The sequence below is a fragment of the Nansenia antarctica genome, assembly GCF_963989245.1.
Source record: "Nansenia antarctica genome assembly, chromosome: 7".
In the NCBI taxonomy this organism is placed as follows: domain Eukaryota; kingdom Metazoa; phylum Chordata; class Actinopteri; order Argentiniformes; family Microstomatidae; genus Nansenia; species Nansenia antarctica.
Genome location: NC_137677.1, coordinates 14,356,422 through 14,375,241, shown reverse-complemented (window position 1 = coordinate 14,375,241; position 18,820 = coordinate 14,356,422). Strand labels below are relative to the sequence as shown.

Here is an 18,820-nt window from a genome sequence, read left to right as displayed (position 1 = left end):
ATTATTTCCATGTTGCATTTCCCCCCTTTGATGGCATATGACGCTATAACTGTGGCACTAAACCAAAACAACCCGCAATGTATTCCAAGCAGTTGTTATTATGTAATATTATTGATGGTTTTTATCATGTAGCTGACTAATGCCGTGGACAACATCTGTTTCTCCAGCATTCCTGTCACATCGGATTTCGGAACACCATAAAAAAAACTGCATGTTTTAAGGCTGATTTGTGCATGATAGTCCTGCATTTTATGTCCATGTGGCATTTCCCCCCGTTGATGACGCCCAAAAATGTAACTAATAGGATGAAGCTTAAATTATGAATGAATCACAAGCGTCAATGCTTTTCTATGATGCTACTGATGACGTATCAGGGTCTTAAAGGGTTGTCCCATTTCATAGGAGAAGATTTCAATCAGAGAGAGAGAGAGAGAGAAGCAGAAGCAGAAGCAGAACACTTGTAATGTATGTGCCAGAGATGTTGTAGTTGGATGCTATTCTATCAAACAACTAATGTCTTCAGAACCTTAAAAATACTTTATTGACATCAAAGTCAATAAAACCAAGATGAAGTAAACACAGCAGAAGGTCCAGGTAAAGCTTGACACATACTGCCTACACAGTGAACTGGGAACAAGAAGAAGAACAATGGCCATTTAAGAGATGTTGATTTCAGTTGAAAGCAAGAACATCAGTTCTTTCTACAGGGAAGTTGTGCTGGTACTGAACGCCAGATAACCCTACAGCCTCTGTGTAGCAGCCAGTCACAGCAGTGTCCCGTGTCTGTGTAAGACCAGGCCTTTTAGAGCCCAGAGGGCCCAACTCTGAACTCATCAATGTCACTTTAGTCTGTCTGACCCCTGTGTTAAGTGAATTAGGGAGTGGAAGACCTGCTATTCAGTGCTTAGGGGCTAATAGACTGTTTGTCTGTGCATGTAGCATGTGCTGCCATGTGTGCTGCAGCCATACCTCCACATGTTCACCGCAGTGATGTCAACACTGGTCATAATAGACACTGACACCAGACCACTCTAAATGCAATCCTGTTGGCGATTACTGTATTATAAATAAATGACGTCAATACTCTAAGCACCCTTTTGGAATCAAAACTGTTTTAATTCAGATAACAAAAAACTGGATATTGCTTTTATGTCATTCCTTAATTTCCCCTCAGGGATCAATAAAGTATCTATCTATCTATCTATGTATCTATGTATGTATGTATGTATGTATGTATGTATGTATGTATGTATGTATGTATGTATGTATGTATGTATGTATGTATGTATGTATCTATCTATCTATCTGTCTGTCTGTCTGTCTGTCTGTCTGTCTGTCTGTCTGTCTGTCTGTCTATCTATCTATTATCTATTTATCTATTTATCTATTTATCTATTTATCTATCTATCTATCTATCTATCTATCCATCTATCCATCCATCTATCTAAAGTTGCCTTGGCATAACTTGCTTTTCCTGACTTAAAGAGAAACTAAGCCAGGGGAATTAATTCCTCCGGCGTGTTTATTGTTTATTTCAGCAGGAGGATGCCTAGGAAATGCTCTGTCATGATGAATTATTTGGGCAGATGTTACTTGTAGTGCTAATAATTCACCGGCAACCTTTAGCACAGTGAGACAGAGACAAGCACATGGGTGCGAAAAGGTCTCCAAGAATCAATGCAAAACTCCCTCTCTAGAAGTACAACTCTTCTTTACTTAATCAGTCCTTGTAAAACAGAGAAGGCCTCTGACACTGAATCAGACAGAGATGAACCCTCCTTGTCCTGATGCTAACCGTGTGGGGGCTAAAAGCAAACAGATGAGTTTTTTCCTCTACAACTGGAGGATAGAGTATAGTCTATAGAGCCTGGCATTGCAACAGAGAAGGAATGACCTTAACTGAAAACGTTCTTTTAAGTCTACAAGCAAGCAGATACTTCTAACACATTGAGCGCAACACCCACACTGACACAACCCCCCATCTCATTACAGAATCGGTCAGTTCATAATAGGATTTCCTGTGTGCAATGCGTCGCATCATTTTGTGCGATCAAATGACTGCCTTGGCACTTGACTGTGAGTCTGCGACTCAGTGCAGATCTCTTTCTCTCTCTTCTAATGAAGTGTGTCCTTATCGGAACATTTCACTTTCTAGTGATTGGGCTGCTGCATTACATCCCCATCATGCATGCAGCAGTATCCTGTATGTCTTGCCTTGTTTTACATAATGTGGCTGATAAAAAATACATAGAAGAAAAGCCCACCAGCTATCTTTGAACATGACTGAGGAAGTACCTTTGGGATATGGGTTAGATGGAAGAAGAACAGACTATCTTCTTGTAAGAAGTAGCCAAGTTAACGAGCACTGCAGCTTTCAACTGAGTGTTTAGAGAACATCTTCAGGCGACGATCTCGGAAGACACAGACAACGTACGTTTAATGTGGTAAGTAGGTATTTTGCAAGATTTATGTAGACGACTGCTACCAATGACAATACACTGTGCAGGCACCACTTCCCCAAAATACTGAGAGCTACTCTTTTCTCCGATTTCTTTTCTCTCAGATCAACAGATGACGCCATTGCCACGGCACTCCACTCAGCCCTCACCCACCTCGACAGGAGAAACTCCTATGTGAGGATGCTGTTTGTAGACTGCAGTTCAACACCATAGGCCCCTCCAGACTCGACAGCAAGCTCAGGGACCTAGGCACCGACCCCTGCCTACGCAACTGGATCCTGTACTTCCTGTCGGACCGTAAACAAGTGGTGAAGATGGGCTCTAAAACCTCCGCCCCTCTGATCATCAGTCAGGAGCCCCCCAAGGCTGTGTACTAAGCCCCCTCATCTACTACTCCCTGTACACCCACGACTGCGTGGCCACTCACAGCTCCGACACAGTAATCAAGATCGCAGACGACAAGACAGTGATTTGAGCCTGATCACCGATGGCGACGACACAACCTATGGAGGTGAGGTCGACCGCCTGGCTCAATACAGCCAGGTCAATAACTTCTCTCTCGCGGGGGAACTACACTGCCCAAAACCGCAAAGCGCTTCAAAGGGTGGTGTGGATAACTGAGAAGATCAGCAGATGTGCGCTCCTCTCCATCCAGGACACCTATAAGGACCGGTGTGTCAGAAAGGCCCTCAGGATTATTAGGGACCCCAACCACCCCAATCAGAAACTGTTCCAGCTATTGCCATCGGGGGAAGCGGTACCGGAGCCATGGGGCTAAAACCCAGAGGCTGACAAACAGCTATTTCCCCCAAGCAATCAGGCTCCTGGGGCCTCATGTATAAATGTTGCGTACTCAAAAAAGCATGCGTACGCAACTTCTGTACGCATGCGTACGTACAGAAAATTGAGAAATGAGCAACTGCGACTCCGCTGGCAGAAGGATGAAACTTGAGAAACGCTTTGAAATGGATACCATGGTGTAAAATAAATCTAAATATGACCTCTCACATATTATATATGAACATATCCTAACTGTACATATTGTATTGATATCCATTGCCCTTTTTAACTGTACATATCTTCGCTCTTGTCCTGTACCACACTGTATATCTTTACTGTACATATCATATTGCCATTCATGCACATAATATTGACTTTTTGTATTAAAATTCATTGCACGTATATTCACTTTCTACTCATTTACTTATACTCACTGTAATACCGTACACCATGCACTGTTCGTTCATACATTCATGGCTTTTGCACTAGATCTGTTGTGTAGGACTAGACAGATCTGGTTAGATGCCAAACTGCGTTTTGATGTCTCAGTACTTTATACAGTTCCCTGGAGTGCACACAAAAAAACATGATTTAGGATAATAAATACAAACGGAGATATCTGTTTTTGCAAAACAACCCCATTATGTTGTATAGTTTCATTGAGAATCATATTTGATTGGATCTGTAATTATTAAACAATACTTGCATGTTATGAAATGGATTCTCATAAATAATAACAGTAGGACAAATTACGTTTTCGATGCCTCAGTCGGGCAGATACGAGATATGCAGTTTCATGTATTGTTATCACGTGTTCGTTGTGCAGAACCGTTATGCAGAATTTCACTGGGTGAAATCCCTTTTCAGTCGGGATTTGCTGTCATTGTCGTCATGCAGTCAGTATATTAATATTCATTTGGGGCTTTGGGGCGTTAAAAGGGTGGGACAAGACGCTCGTACACATGCGCAAAATGTCGAGTTAATTGTGATTTCTAAAGGGAAACAGCCGTGGGATATGCATGCGCACTGTGTTATACATCAGTATCTTGTGAGTAAACGTTCTTGCTTGTCTACGTACGCAAGCTTTTTACGCCAGTTCTACGCAAAGCTTTATACATGAGGACCCTGGTGAAATACACTGGAAGGGTGCATGGGACTGCCAGCCAATCCCACACACACACTGTGGATATTAACATTATTGCAGTAGTATGACTGCTGCACACTATCGGATTGCTTGTGTACCGTTGGACTGATTCATTGCCGTGCTGGATTGTGTTGTATTGTGTTTCATGCGCACAGCATTTTTGCACTATTGAGGCCACTGTGGTCTGTGACCACTTTACCAAAAGGCCACTTTATTTCCATGCCGATGTGGGGTTACTTTTTCGCTTTTTTCCCCCAGTATCAGAAAGCTGCAATGTCAATGTTGAGGAACCAAAGCCAAAGAATGTTACTCTTGTGTACTTGTATACGGTAAGATTGTGATTTTCTGTTTGCAGTAAATTATGCCAAAGTGTGGGCTTCAAGTATCAAGGTTGGCCTTGTTTGCAGATAATCGCTCCTTACCACCCACACGTACTGTGAAATCCTCCCTCCCTCTCTTGTTTCTTTGCCCTCCCCTCTGTCTCCCTTTCCCCTCTGCCCTTCTTCACTCTCATACCCTATCTCTCCATCTCTATCTCCCACTCCCCCTGCCTCTCTCAGCGACCGGTCTTAGGAAGCCTATGTTTCCCTGGGCTCCAGGAGACAATGATCAGCATTTGACAGGCTTCCCTTATCAGATCAGACAAGCCTCACGCTTCACAGGCATCAACACCAGGGAATGGGGAGGAATGAGAAGGACCTGTGTAGGATCCTGCCATGTGTCCAAAAATAAGCCTCACTGAAATCCTCAAAGCGCAAGAGTATGCTTGTGGAAAAACAACCATGTTGTGTTTGTTCCTGAGCAGAGAGAGGGAGGAGAGTGAGGTATAAATGTTATAGTTAAGGGCTCGTAAACCACAGGAGGGGAGTTGGCAGGCAATTAAGACTTTATGTTCCTCAGTGTCAGTAACCTCCACGGCCAATAATTTGATATGACTGAATTTATTAAGCCTTTTGTCATAAGCGTGACAAAAGACAGTAATCCAATCTCGCTGCTGCTACCGAGCCCAGCCAACAGTAAAATGTCTGGGGGATTTTAAGGTGCCTTCGTCGAAGAAAAACATGGGGAACAGTGATCACAGCTTAGGGTGAGGTGTCAGTTTCTCTGAAATGCGGTTCTCTTGTCCTTGACTTGGGTAGCATTGGTAACAGAAGTGAGGGAATGGTGATGGCCTCTTTCAAACAGATTTAGTCCCAAGTCTTCATCAGGATCCGGAGTCGTGCGCCACTTTTCATCTGACTGACAAGGACGCAGGGGCCATAAACATGGGCACAGCCGGCCGTGGCATGAGTGGGTGCACTGGCATAACGATCCCAGTTTGGGCGAAACAGTCCAATTAAAATGATTCAGCGCTGCACCGGGGACTGAATCAATCCATCACAAGAAGAGTGTGAAGTAATACTGTATGACAGAGAGCCAACGACTCAGCTAAATCCAGACAGATTCTCATCCTCTGACTCTTTACTCTCTATCCCCCCCTCTACTTCCTCCAAACAGACCACACCATGGCACCTATGGCAGAGGAGCAGTTCACCACCTATTTGGCCTTGTGATACAGAGAACGAGGAAACTGCAGAGTACTTATTGATTCTAATCCGAAAACACTCCACCAGCTTGGCAAGAGACATTAAGAAACATTAAAAGTAAACATGCTTAAGAGAGGTGTGAAAGTGTGTGTGTGTGTGTGTGTGTGTGTGTGTGTGTGTATGTGTGTGTGCCTGCAGCCTGAGTCTGTCTCAGGGGTCGCTGCATGTGCATGTTGAGACACGTCCCCATTACTGCTAGGGGGAGAATGTAAACTAAACAGATGAGGCTTCAAGGCTGTGTGCTTTGTGCGCGTGTGTGTGATAGAAAGATAGATAGAGAGAGAGAGAGAGAGAGTTCTACATGTTTTTTAGATCACATTTAGAGATAAGACAGGAATGCAGGAAATCGGAGGTGAGACATCTCCACCAGAGGAAAAAAAACAACAACCTGAAATGACTGGAACGAAGCAGGAACGAAGCAGAACGAAGGAGTTGCCCAGGCCAGAGACCGCCATCATCAGGAGCACAAGCTTAGAAGTCTTTGGTTGACTGATGGCAAGGTCACAGAAAACACTGAATTCATCCCTGAACGGTCAACTACAAATCAAATCAAATCAAATCAAATTTTATTTGTATAGCGCATTTCTCACAAAATGTGACCCAATGCGCTTCACAATGAGCAAAGAAGAGAAAGCAACAACTAAGATGGACATTTAAAAGACGAGATTGAATAAGTAGGTTTTGAGGTCTCGCTTAAATGTTTCCAGAGTTTTGGACAATCTCAGGCTCTCAGGTAGGGTGTTCCATAGTCATAGTCTATATACTGAAAGCTGTCTCTCCATATCTCTTGGTCCTGGCTTCTGGGACTGTCAGGAGTTCAGTGCCAGTGGACCTCAAGGGTCTACTGGTGTGTATCTTACAAGCATGTCCATGATGTATTTGGGTATCAGCAGGAACAACAGTCAACTATGACCTGCTGAAGTTTATTTTTGAAAATGGTAAGGGATGTGAGTGCTGTGAGTTTGAGTGTGTTCTGTAAGGTGGTCCAATCGTTTTGCTGCAAAACTGAAGGAGTTGTGGCCGAAAACAGTGCGGGCTTTTGGGATGGTGAGCTTGATGAGATCCCGAGACCTTGAGTGGTAACTGTTGTGAGAGAAGTGCAGGGGAGATGAGAGGTAGCGAGATGTTTTTCCCAGGATTGTTTTATAGATTAATTGAAGCCAGTGAAGAAGCCATCTGGTATGGAGGGAGGGCCAGTCCACCAGTTTATAGAGATCGCAGTGGTGAGTAGTGAAGGGTGCACCAGTGGCAAAGCGAATGGCTGAGTGGTGGAGTGTGTCAAGTTTCCTGAGGGCACTCTTTGATGCCATTTTATAGATTGTGTCACCGTAGTCCAGCATAGGAAGTATAGTCATCAAGGGTGTGTTTAGCGGAATGCGTGAAGGATGCCTCGTTGCGAAACAGGAAGCCCAATCTAGCTTGGACTTTGGCCTGAAGGTTATTAATGTGAGTTTTGAAAGAAAGAGATGAGTCCAGCCAGAGGCCTAGGTATTTATAGGACATGACAAACTCCAATTCAGAGCCGTCTGCGCAGGAGATCTTGGGGGGGGCTGGGGAAATTTTTTCCCCGGTTGGACAGAATACATTTAGTCTTTTTGGAGTTAAGGAGTAGACAGAGGTTATTGAAAGACTGCTCGATAGAGGTGAGTTGGAGAGTGGAAGCTGCAGAGTTGAGAGAAGGGCCAGCTGAGTATAAGATGGTGTCGTCCGCATACAGATGTATCCGGGACCTGCCAGCAGCCTTGGCTACATCATTGATGTAGATGGAGAACAAGGTTGGGCCCAAGATGGAGCCTTGAGGCACCCCTTTAGAGATGGTAAGTGGTTCTAACCCTAACCCTTTAGAGATGGTAAGTGGTTCTAACCCTAACCCTTTAGAGATGGTAGGTGGTTCTAACCCTAACCCTTTAGAGATGGTAAGTGGTTCTAACCCTAACCCTTTAGAGATGGTAAGTGGTTCTAACCCTAACCCTTTAGAGATGGTAAGTGGTTCTAACCCTAACCCTTTAGAGATGGTAAGTGGTTCTAACCCTAACCCTTTAGAGATGGTAAGTGGTTTTAACCCTAACCCTTTAGAGATGGTAAGTGGTTCTAACCCTAACCCTTTAGAGATGGTAAGTGGTTCTAACCCTAACCCTTTAGAGATGGTAAGTGGTTCTAACCCTAACCCTTTAAAGATGGTAAGTGGTTCCGACACAATGTTTTCAGTCTTCACCTGCTGGACACGGTTAGTAAGGTAGCTGGCAAACCAATTGCAACAAGTAGAGGACAGGCTGATGCTGGAAAGCCTATGCAAGAGGATGTTGTGATCGACTGAGTCAAAAGCCTTGGCTTTTGAGTCAAGACTGGTGTGATGTCTGCTCTCTGTCTGGTCCTTGTAAGGACACGTGCAGCAGCATTCTGAACCATTTGCAGTCAACTAATCACTTTGTTTTGGTAGACCTGTCAGGAGAGCATAATCTAGCATTAATCTAGTCTGCTAGTGATAAACGCATGCATTAGTTTAGTGTCTGCCTGGGAGAGAATAGATTGTACCGTAGTAATGTTTCTTAAGTGATAGAAGGATATTCATGTTTTGTTTTTGATATGGGTTTCAAAGTTAAGATCTGAGTCAATTATGACACGTAGATTTCTGGCCTGTGTTTTCAAATGTGCAGATAGTTTCTCTCTCTCGGCTTTCTCACCGATGATCAATAACTCTGATTGAGTTGAAGAAAATATTGTGTCATCCATGCATTGATATCAGCAATACAATCTATCAGGTCGTCAACCATCCCGTAGTCATTGGGAGTTACTGAGATATAGGCCCGATCCCGATTCCCTTTCCTACCCCTTCGGCTCGTTTTGGAGTGCCACTCGCTTTGGAGCCAAGGCCTCTGAACAGAGCCACAAGGCGTAGTGGTTGAAATCTTTCCCTATGAAATGGCACAACCCTTCAAGACCCTGATACGTCATCAGTAGTGTCATAGAAATGCATTGATGCCCCCGATTCATTCACAACTTAAGTTTTACTCTATCAACCGATCAAACAAGTAATCAAATAAAAAAGAACAATAATTCATTATCAGACCATGACAGAATAACGGTGCTCTGTAGGCTATCAACCTGTGCTCCTACGCTGCCAGTCTGCACTGATATAGGACAACAGTGCAACAACTTCGCGACTGAAGGGGGGAAATAACATGGAAATATGTCAAAATGTGCCACTATCATGCCCAGATCAGCCTTAAAACATGTAACGTTAGACACGAAGCGCAGATTTATTTTTATGGCGTTCCGAAATCCGATGTGACAGGAACGCTGGAGAAACAACCGCTGTCAACTGCATTAGTCAGCTACATGATAAAACCCATCGCTGCTATCATGCACTGAGTCTGGTGTCGCTCACTGCTCACATCCAGTCTCCCGCTCACTGCTCTCCACACCCATCAATAATATTACATAATATACAACAATAATATAACAACTGCTCGGATTAGATTGTGTGTTTTGGTTTATTAAGTACCACAGCTATAGAGGCGTATGCCATCAAAGAGGGAAAATGCGACATGGAATTAGGTCAAACGTGCGACTATCATGCACAATCAGCCTAACATTAGAGAGATAACTTTACTTTTTTAATGTCTGCCATCATCTGCTGTCAAATGTCACAGGTCATAATTTATTTCTAAATAAACAGGATTGTACATCTCGGAAATGTGAATTGCACTCCGATGACATTTCTATGGGAAGGCTGTGCTTGATGCTTCCATTGGACTGGGATCATTGATCTGAGTCAATTATGACACCTAGATTTCGGGCCTGTGTGGATTTAGGAGAGTAATACAAACGCACATAGACAAAGTATAGTCAAATAAAAGACGACATGTTATTGAAGCCAAATAGCCAAAATCAAATAAAAAAATATAATAACAAATAATAAAAATATGTTTTTGCCTGCTGTGTCTCGCCTTAAATCCTTATCTATGGTACAGGTGTATGGCTAAACCACCGTGTTTAAGGTGCCCAGAATAGAAGTGAAGTGAAATAAATATCCATGACCACTACAGGGCTGATCAGACATGTTGTCTAGGGGATTGTCTACTGGATTGTCTACTGGGACATCTCCTCACACCTTCATGCCGTGTCAGATCTAGAGCTATCTCCCAGCCTGCTCAGTAGAATGGCGTGGCATGCTACCACAGATAAGCTGAGAGACCTGGAGGAGGGCCTGACGCTGTGAGCTTGAGAGAGAAGGCATGCTCCCACAAGCTAATACCAGGATAAGGATTCCTACCTCGCTCACACCCAATAAAAACCTCCATCTTTCCATATTCCACAACAATATGACTACTTGTACTGTAATGTAGATGCATTCCTAATCAGGATTAAGTCTACTGTTTTTATTCTTCTCATTTATGGGTTCCTGCGACTGGGGGGTGAAAAAGAAAAACAGAAAAACAATATGAATAAAAGAATGAATACATTATTGTCCTGGAATAACAAGGCAGTGTGTTAATGCAGAAGCATTAAAATGGTCACCGCATTCATATCTAAATATAAAATCACAAACGCACACAGTTATGTTTTTCCTTCCATCCCTATTATTTTCTACTAATGAGCAGTGTGCAAGATGTGAATTTGCTAACATTTTTTTTTAAGGAACACACACATAGACCTTTTTCAAACACATACATAAGTGGCAAATGTAATCCAACCGCAATGATTGCCACTGGAAAAACTCCCATCTCCCCAAGTCCCCAGAGTGATGAACAACTGTGTCAGGTGTCTGGGGCATTATAAAGGGAATCCGCTAGGACTAGTTGGGGTATGACGGGACTTACTACTGTATACAGTGTGAGTTGAGTGAATGTGGATTAACAGCAGGACAGTACCTGGGCTTCTGGTAGAGACACGTCCATGATGATTGGCTGGCCTCGTGGCTCCCCGTTCTCCAGTCGTGAGTAGACCACCTGGTACCCTCTGATCTGTCCGTGTTGCTTCACTGAGAGAGGGGGCTTCCACATCACACGCAGGGCGGTGGAGTTCAGGGCATCCACCTCCACTTTCCTGGGAGGGGCACCGGGCACTGAGGGGGGGGGGCAGAAACTAAGTTAGGAGTAGGCGCTGACAGACGTGTATCATGGAAGGAGACTAGGTCTGACTAGGTAGTGTTCTATCTACATCCAAAGGCATCCACATTTCATCTGGAAACACCCCAGACGCAAGAAGCCTATTGAGATATTGAGAGGTTGCAGGCTACCGTTGAAGGTTATGTTAATCAAAGCTTCTTATCTTATCATATAGGTACTTTTGGGAGCTGGGTTGAGTGCCCATGCATTATACTTTGTGGCAGGTGCTACTGGAACAGGCTTATGGGTATCTCTAGGTAGGATGCTTAGTCAGCTACCGGGGGAGTTCCAAATGAATATACATTTGACTTCAATATAAGTGAGTGAAGGTATAGCAGGGATGTTAATCACAGTCCCATAGAAACCAGAGGAAAGGAAGTGGTAGAGGTTAAAACGCCTTGCATTAAGAGACTAATTCACAGATATAAGTGTTAGTGTAGTTAGCACATACAGTAACACCCACACCAGAGGTGTCAGCACTTCGCACAATCGCACAAGCTTCCGGAATCCAGGCTTGGCCTTCAGAGCATGAAGTCAATATGGCTCTTGTATTAACAGATAAACACAAAGCCTCAGCCTGTGTAGAATGGGAGATGAACAAACGCAGGGAACCGAGCAAGTGTACACACACACATACACGTGCACATAATGATGTGGTCTTTCAAGTTGGTCTTCTGGGGTTTAAATCAAGAGGGCTGGGGATTTAAATTGCCCCATGCTGGGTTTAGGCTGGGAGGTTGAAGAAACATCTCAAGCAATGTTTTGTTTTTATTTTTAAACATGTACTCTCTTAGTGTTATAGCTGAACTGGCTCGGTACTCACACTGATTGTCTCCATCTCCATGTCTCTCTCTCTCTTTCTCTCTTGCTCTCTCTCTCTACCCCTCCCGATCCTGCGTCCTATCAGAGAGCTCCCGCTCCCATGGAGTCTCCATGGAAACCGCAGTGCAACGATAGAGCGGGGGATCACGCTGGGTTCTTTGTTTCTGCTAACCTCCCTGTACTCAAGCCCACTTGACTGAAGTTGCTAATGCACTTTTCCCCAGAATCCCTGGCATGTAAGGCAATCAAGCACACATCATGTGTTTGTCAGCCCAGGGGAGTGGGGAAGTGATTTAGGCAGTAGTAATTTTATCAAGATCTGTAAGAAAATGGGAATGTATAGCCCTAGTGAGTTGGGGAAAGGCTCTCATCCCATTATAGAAGAGGAGAGATCAGAGGGGGCCCAGGTAGAGCAGATTAGGCTCACGTCACCCACAGCACAGATGACAGACAGACAGCACTGTCTGGACACACCATCAAGGACACACTTCGGCTCGGGGCTAGACACACAATTTCAGTAATTATAGTGCGTGAGTGATTGGCTTCATTTCTGTTTTATTAAAACAAATTAATTGGGAGCCACAGGCTCGCGTAGCCATACCTCCAAATCACATTGTGATTCCTTCTTTGGCAAATGCCACCTTGCAACATTTCTGCCCAAAGGTATTTCGTGACGTTAGAATTATAAGGTTCTATCTAAATTTTAGTCAAAATTTAGTTTGTTACATAATCTGATCCATTAGGTGTTTATTAACACTGTGTGGTGTTATTTTTTAAAATTTTGACATTTTTGAGTTAGTAATTAATAAAATACAAAGGTCCCATCTCACAAAACATAATGGAATGTAAAATCTTTGACGCTCAATATCTCTGAACTACCCTAAACGGAGATAGAACCTTATAATTCTGAGCTCACGATTTGATTAGTTTTATGTGTTCCGAGGCGATCAGTCAAACAGGTTTCCACCCCTTTGTAGCCAGATAAACCTTGGTAGATTTCCCCCAAGCTTTCCAAACGAGGAAATGCCTAACCAGTGTCACAGAGGAAAACAGAACTTGGTCGGTGATAGGAAACACCAGATCTGTGAGTGCTGTGGGGGGTGCTGTGGGGGGGTGCTGGGATTGCAGATTATTGGTGAAAGCATGGATGGGGATATACCGCAGAGGATGCTGCTACACTTTGTGTGCAGAAAATGGACAGATGCCGGATAAACCCAGGGAGCGAGGAGACCTCAAAGTCAAACGGGGGCGCAGAGAGACGGAAAGAGATGAAAAGAAGTATGAGATTAGAATTCAGTAGGGGTGTGTATAGAGAGAAGGAGAGGGAGAGAGAGAGAGAGAGAGAGAGAGAGAGAGAGAGAGAGAGAGAGAGAGATAGATGAAGTAGTGACGTTTAGTGGTGTTGTGTGAGTGGGAGAGGAAGCTATCTGCTTATAACTAAAACAATGCTTTTGGCTGAGAGCGAGAGAGAGAGAGAGAGAGAGAGAGAGAGCGAGAGCGAGAGAGAGAGAGGCCTTATTCTCCCAGAATGCAATACATAAAGAGAGAGAGTAACCATTACACTCCCCTTCCATGTCATATCTCCTCTCCAGACAGACAGGTCTCGTGCCCAGAATATAGACTAACACAATTCAAACACAATAAAGGCCTCAGGGAATCAAATTAATACCGACAATGGGAAGCCTAACATAATTAAGAAGAAAGGGAAAATAGAGAGGCAGGAAGATGTCAAGGTTACAGACAGACAGAGTTCATTTGCTAGTGGTCACGGTGGCTGGAGAGAGAGAGAGAGAGAGAGAGAGAGAGAGAGAGAGAGAGAGAGAGAGAGAGAGAGAGAGAGAGAGAGAGAGAGAGAGTGAGGGCTTTATCAGTGAAGAGGAAGTAGGATTCCACAACTGTGCTGCCATGGTCTTTAAGCCCCCCTAAAAGTCTCCTGGACTTATCCGTTGATACCTTGATTTTCCTTCGAGTGGCTCAGCAAAAGAGCCCAGTGCTCTCAAGGTAACAATGTGGTGGATTGAGTCTTGACCAAAAAAAAAAGGTGGAGCCTTTGTAAAGGATTTAGTTTAATGGTGTTTTAGAGACCAGAGTGCGCTGGACTGTGCTGCACTGGGGGTGGCGTTACTCTCAGGCAGTAAGAAACAGAGCATGCTCAGTCAGCGTGGCAGCCAGGCCAGTCCATCTTTCTGGGATGACTCACACAGGCCATTTAGTCCGAGTCGCAGAGGCCTGTTATCTGTGTGAGGAGACGGAGCCTGTCACATTCCACTCAGGCACCTCTCAAGACACCTCCGCTTCGGCAGCCCAGAGGGTTAGAGAAATGACAGCGAGCTGAGAGACAGACAGGCGGGCAGGCAGGAAGAGGAGAGGCCAGAGGAAGAGGCAGGCCATTAGGTAGAGCAGTAGGAGAAGTAGCAGCAGCAGGAGAAGAAGAGAAGACCTGCCAAGGTGGACTAGCGCCATTGAGCCCATCGAGGGACCCGGGCCAGACCAGGAACGTACCATCCTCCTTGGTTCTGATGCGGGCTGCGGGGCTATCTGGGCCTGGCCCTACGTCCGTGTGCGCCTTCACCCACACCTGATACTCGGTCCACTTCTCCAGACCCGTCAGAACATAGCTGGACTGGTCCGCCCCGATGCCGGTCACCTCATGCCGCTCCACGTCCTCCCCCGCGGTCGCTTGGTAAGCCAGCGAGTACAGCGCAATGTCTCCGTGCTGGCTGGCGACGGGGGGCGCCCCCCAACTCACCTTGATGCTGGTAGAGCTGAGGCTAAGCAGGTGCACCTTCTGGGGTGGGGCTGAGGGGGCTTTGGGGGGGAGGGGGGGGGGGGGCAGAGGTAGGGGGTCAAGCAGGAGGGATGGTGGGGGGGGGGGGGGGGGGGCACAGGTCTTCTGGACTGGGAGGAGGTCAATAAGTAATTAGTTGTAAACTAAACAAACATGTGGTAAATGTGTGTGTGTGTGTGTGTGTGTGTGTGTGTCTATGCAAGCATGTCATTCATTTGTTGTCAGAGGCTTACATGGTGTTTTCTTCTCAGAGATGTGTTTCTATTCTATTTCTTCAGCTTTACTGTCACTGACTTTACTCCACAGTCCAGAAGTCAAACAAAAATACTTAAATGTATGAACATAGCAAAATCACAACAACAAATGCACCATGACAAAATAAACTGTATAGAGAATCACAACACAGTATGAATAAGGTGGATGAGGGATACAGAGAGAGCGCTGTGGAGGAAGACTTATAGCATGCCGCCTGCTTGTGATTCTGGCAACCAGAGCAGCAAAGCAGCACACAGTATACTTTAGATACGAGCAATGTTGGGTGTTCGGCTCATCCTTGATAGGCCATTCCTATAGAATTGTGAAGCATAGAAGGGAACAGAGTTCAAATACAGATAGAGATATACAAAAGCAGTGTAATTCCCTCGCGTTTAGTCAAGCCTTTATGGGTATATCCATGTGGGAGTAGATCAGAGGGAAAGAGGCCATGTGTGGGAGACCGATTGCAGCAGACAAGTTTCAAATAGGAGCAGGGTTGTGAAAAATACCAAAAAGAGCATATTTAGAAGAAGAGAAGTAAAAATATGGACAGATACACAGAGAGAGAGAAAAAAGAGGCTGAATAGGAGAGTATGAATATTGAGTTGAGTTGAGTCGAGGCAAGAGATAGCCAGTCAGATACAATTGTGAGAGTGGTTGAAAAGCATGGGGGGGGATAGAGGGAAATTATATATACTGACATGAAATGAAGGAGGGTGAAAGGAGAAAAGTGAAAGTTATTGAAACATAATGAGCGAAAGAGTGAAAGAGAGATTCAGAGAAGTAATAGGGAAGAGAGTGAGAGAGTGAGATTAGGTGGGGGGAGAGAAACTGACAGAGGGGGAGAGAGAGAGAGAGAAAGACACACACACACACACACACACACACACACACACACAGACAGACAGCTACAGAAAGACAGAGAAATTAAAAGAGAGTGATGGAGAGAGAGAGAGAGAGAGAGATGGGAGGGGAGGGAACCTCTGCTGTGTTAGCACCTTTCTTGACATCGTGACTAAGGCTGTCAGCAGATAAGGGACTAGAATCACACAGAGCCAGGTTTCTAGAGGGCTACTGTTCCTATGGGAACCAAACCCCACAGAGGCGTTCGCGGCTGACAAGTAAAACAAATGGCTCTGAATAAGCACTGATTCCTTTTCGGGAGCCGCCATAAATATTTCAGACTCAAACTCTATATCTCCTAGTAAACTGCGTAGGCAAGTGACAACAGCAGAGACACGCAGGCTTGTTTTGTGCAATCTGATTGAGGGGGAGCTGTTCAGTTCTATTAGTGTCAGTTTGGTGACAATGACTGCGCTGGTGAAGCTTGAGCCATACATGAAGATATACATTACATTTATATTTACATTTTTGGCATTTGGCAAGACGCCTTTATCCAAAGTGACTTACAAGTAAGTGAATCATCTATCCATCAGTCATCACAAGTAGAGTCATCTCTGCTCAAAGCCAGGAGCCATTGGCAGTCATAATGCTAGAAGAATGTTTTGGTTTTGGTTTTACAGTAGAGAAACTGTACAGGAAGGGGATGGGGAGGTTTCAGGAGATTGCGTTACAATGCCATGTTTCATTCTAGACATTAATGACATATATGATCATGACATTTATGATGTAACTGTAACTAGTGTGCAACAGTCTGGTGTTGTTTTTTTTGCTCAGTCCTGCATCATACATTATTACATACAGTAGGTATTCAACTAAATGTAACTCGATGGGTTTATTAGGCTATTTGTCAAATTATGCAATGGCTAGCAATGATTTGTTATCCACTGATGACAGGGAAAAGACGATAATGTTTTGACTTTCCAATGGGATGGTGGTTTGGGCTTCTACAACAAAGGAGGTACTTGAACATGCTTTCCACTGCTCTGGTCTCCAAATGACAAGCTTATGACTATATGAATACATTTTATTAACATGACATGCTAGCATATGACTATATACAGGGCCGCTTGGGAGATATGCGAGGCCCTGTGCGAAGTCAGATTTGCGAGGCCTTTTATAATGATGTAGGCTACTGTTATAACCGCGCGACACGCACGCACCGATATATTGCAAGAAATGCGCTCACATGCTGTGCTGATAGACAATAGCATATCTACTTATTTAGATAGTTTACAACCATGTTTGTTTCATTTCAAACCTTTTATACTCGTAAAGGATTAGGATTTAGGATAAAGCAGTCATCATACCCAACATTAAATACGCACAAGCCATTATTGACATGAATAGAGATGTTACTCACCACCATGTAGGCCTATCCTTTATGTTGAAAAGCTTACAGCAAAAGCAAAAAGACATGTCCCGTTTTTGAGAGTATACAAGCCACTTTCTTTCTATTTTTTCCCCATTTGGTAGTTTTCGGAGAAATAAAGTTTCACTAAAGTTCCTGTTCTCATTATTTTTAGGATAACTAAATCCAGGTTTCATCTTTGGGGGACCTCTTCTAATGATCACTTCTGTAACTGTAGAGTCCATATGTACCGGCCAATTTACCAGGATCATCATACATGACATATCTAACACCGTAGGCTCGTCTTGCGTTCCATCACTCTCAGCCCTGCTGCTGCTCTGAGTAGCTCCATCTTCCGCCTCCGTATCCTCTACTTCGCCACTCCTGACCATCATCACCTGGGGCTGGGCAGCCCCACTGCTGCCGGTGTAGCAGTTGTCCTCCTCCACCTCAGAGACATCATCTTTGCCTCTCAGGGGGGGCTGTGCCGTGCTACTACTAGCATTGCTAGTGCTAGCAGTAACGTTAGCTTCTTCGGTGCTAACGGGAGCCTCACTTGTTTTTAGAAATGTTTCGAACGAACCTCTAAGCGAGGCCCTGAAGCCTTCCTTTCTTTTATTTGTATTTCTTTTTTCAGCACCCGTTTAACATTTTCTTCCTCGGTCTCGTTCCCTCTGCATTTTGTCCGTTGCACTAAGCAGTCACTATGCACAACAAGTGTCAACGCGCGCCCAAAAATTCTTTTCACGTTTCTCGTAAGGTGTCATAGGGGGAAATTACTTTTTTCTGTTGCTAAGAATCTCCCTGTCCTACAGGTATGCTAGATTTTAGATGTATGATTGACTATGATTATCACATGTGTGAACATTTAGAAATGTATTAAAGGCAAAAATAATAATATGGTCCCTTGCCTGGCGCTTTGGAGGGCCTCGCCAGCCAGGGTACCAAAAAAAAACAAAACATTTTTTTTACCCTGCCTCACGCGAGGCCCTCCAAAGCGCAAGGCCCTGTGCCACCGCCCCAGCTAGCCCCCCCTTAAAGCGGCCCTGACTATATACTAGCATGTCATCTTAATAAAATGTTGTTACTAGGGTATTTACAGTTAAGCATGACGACACAGATATAAAAGCAACCCCAAAGTTGGGGTTAAGTGTTTCTCAAAAAATGATACTCTATCATGCCTTCAAAACACAGAGAAACAAAAGCTCATAGAACAGATACCCTTCTGTAGGTATGACATACTGTACCTTCTAGCCACCTTAGTGGGAAGACTCCAATTTCTTCTCGTGCAACAACTAAGAATACATTGCCTTACAAAGAGATTTAGGCTAGCTCCGGCAAGTAGACAGTACTGTATGGAGGAGAGGTAAGGGGCTGAGAGTACAGTACTTACTAGACTGGGCAGTCCTGCCCTCTATGGGTTGAGTGAACACCCCCAGGCCCATCTCAGAGCGGGCGGCCAGGGAGAACATGTAGACGGTGTCTGGCTTCAGGCCCTCAACAGCATAAGATCCCGCTGGGGCGAAGACAACATGGAGCTGTGAAGAAAGTACCTCATAAGTGTCCATGATAGGTCCAAAACAATGAGATTGAAAGTACTGGAATGCTACACACACTGTTCTAT

The 18,820-nt window shown here is 44.5% G+C and overlaps 1 protein-coding gene across 1 annotated transcript in view; it reads right to left on the bottom strand.

Moving 5' to 3' along the window:
- ptprfa (protein tyrosine phosphatase receptor type Fa) overlaps window positions 1-18,820 on the bottom strand; it is a gene marked incomplete at its 5' end in the record, with an annotated part of 134,839 nt that overhangs the window by 65,651 nt on the left and 50,368 nt on the right. Inside the window, 3 exons of the mRNA XM_080535442.1 lie at window positions 10,844-11,037; window positions 14,405-14,710; window positions 18,590-18,734. Coding sequence (XP_080391568.1) covers window positions 10,844-11,037; window positions 14,405-14,710; window positions 18,590-18,734 — 645 coding nt within the window. The remainder of the gene's footprint in view (window positions 1-10,843; window positions 11,038-14,404; window positions 14,711-18,589; window positions 18,735-18,820) is intronic.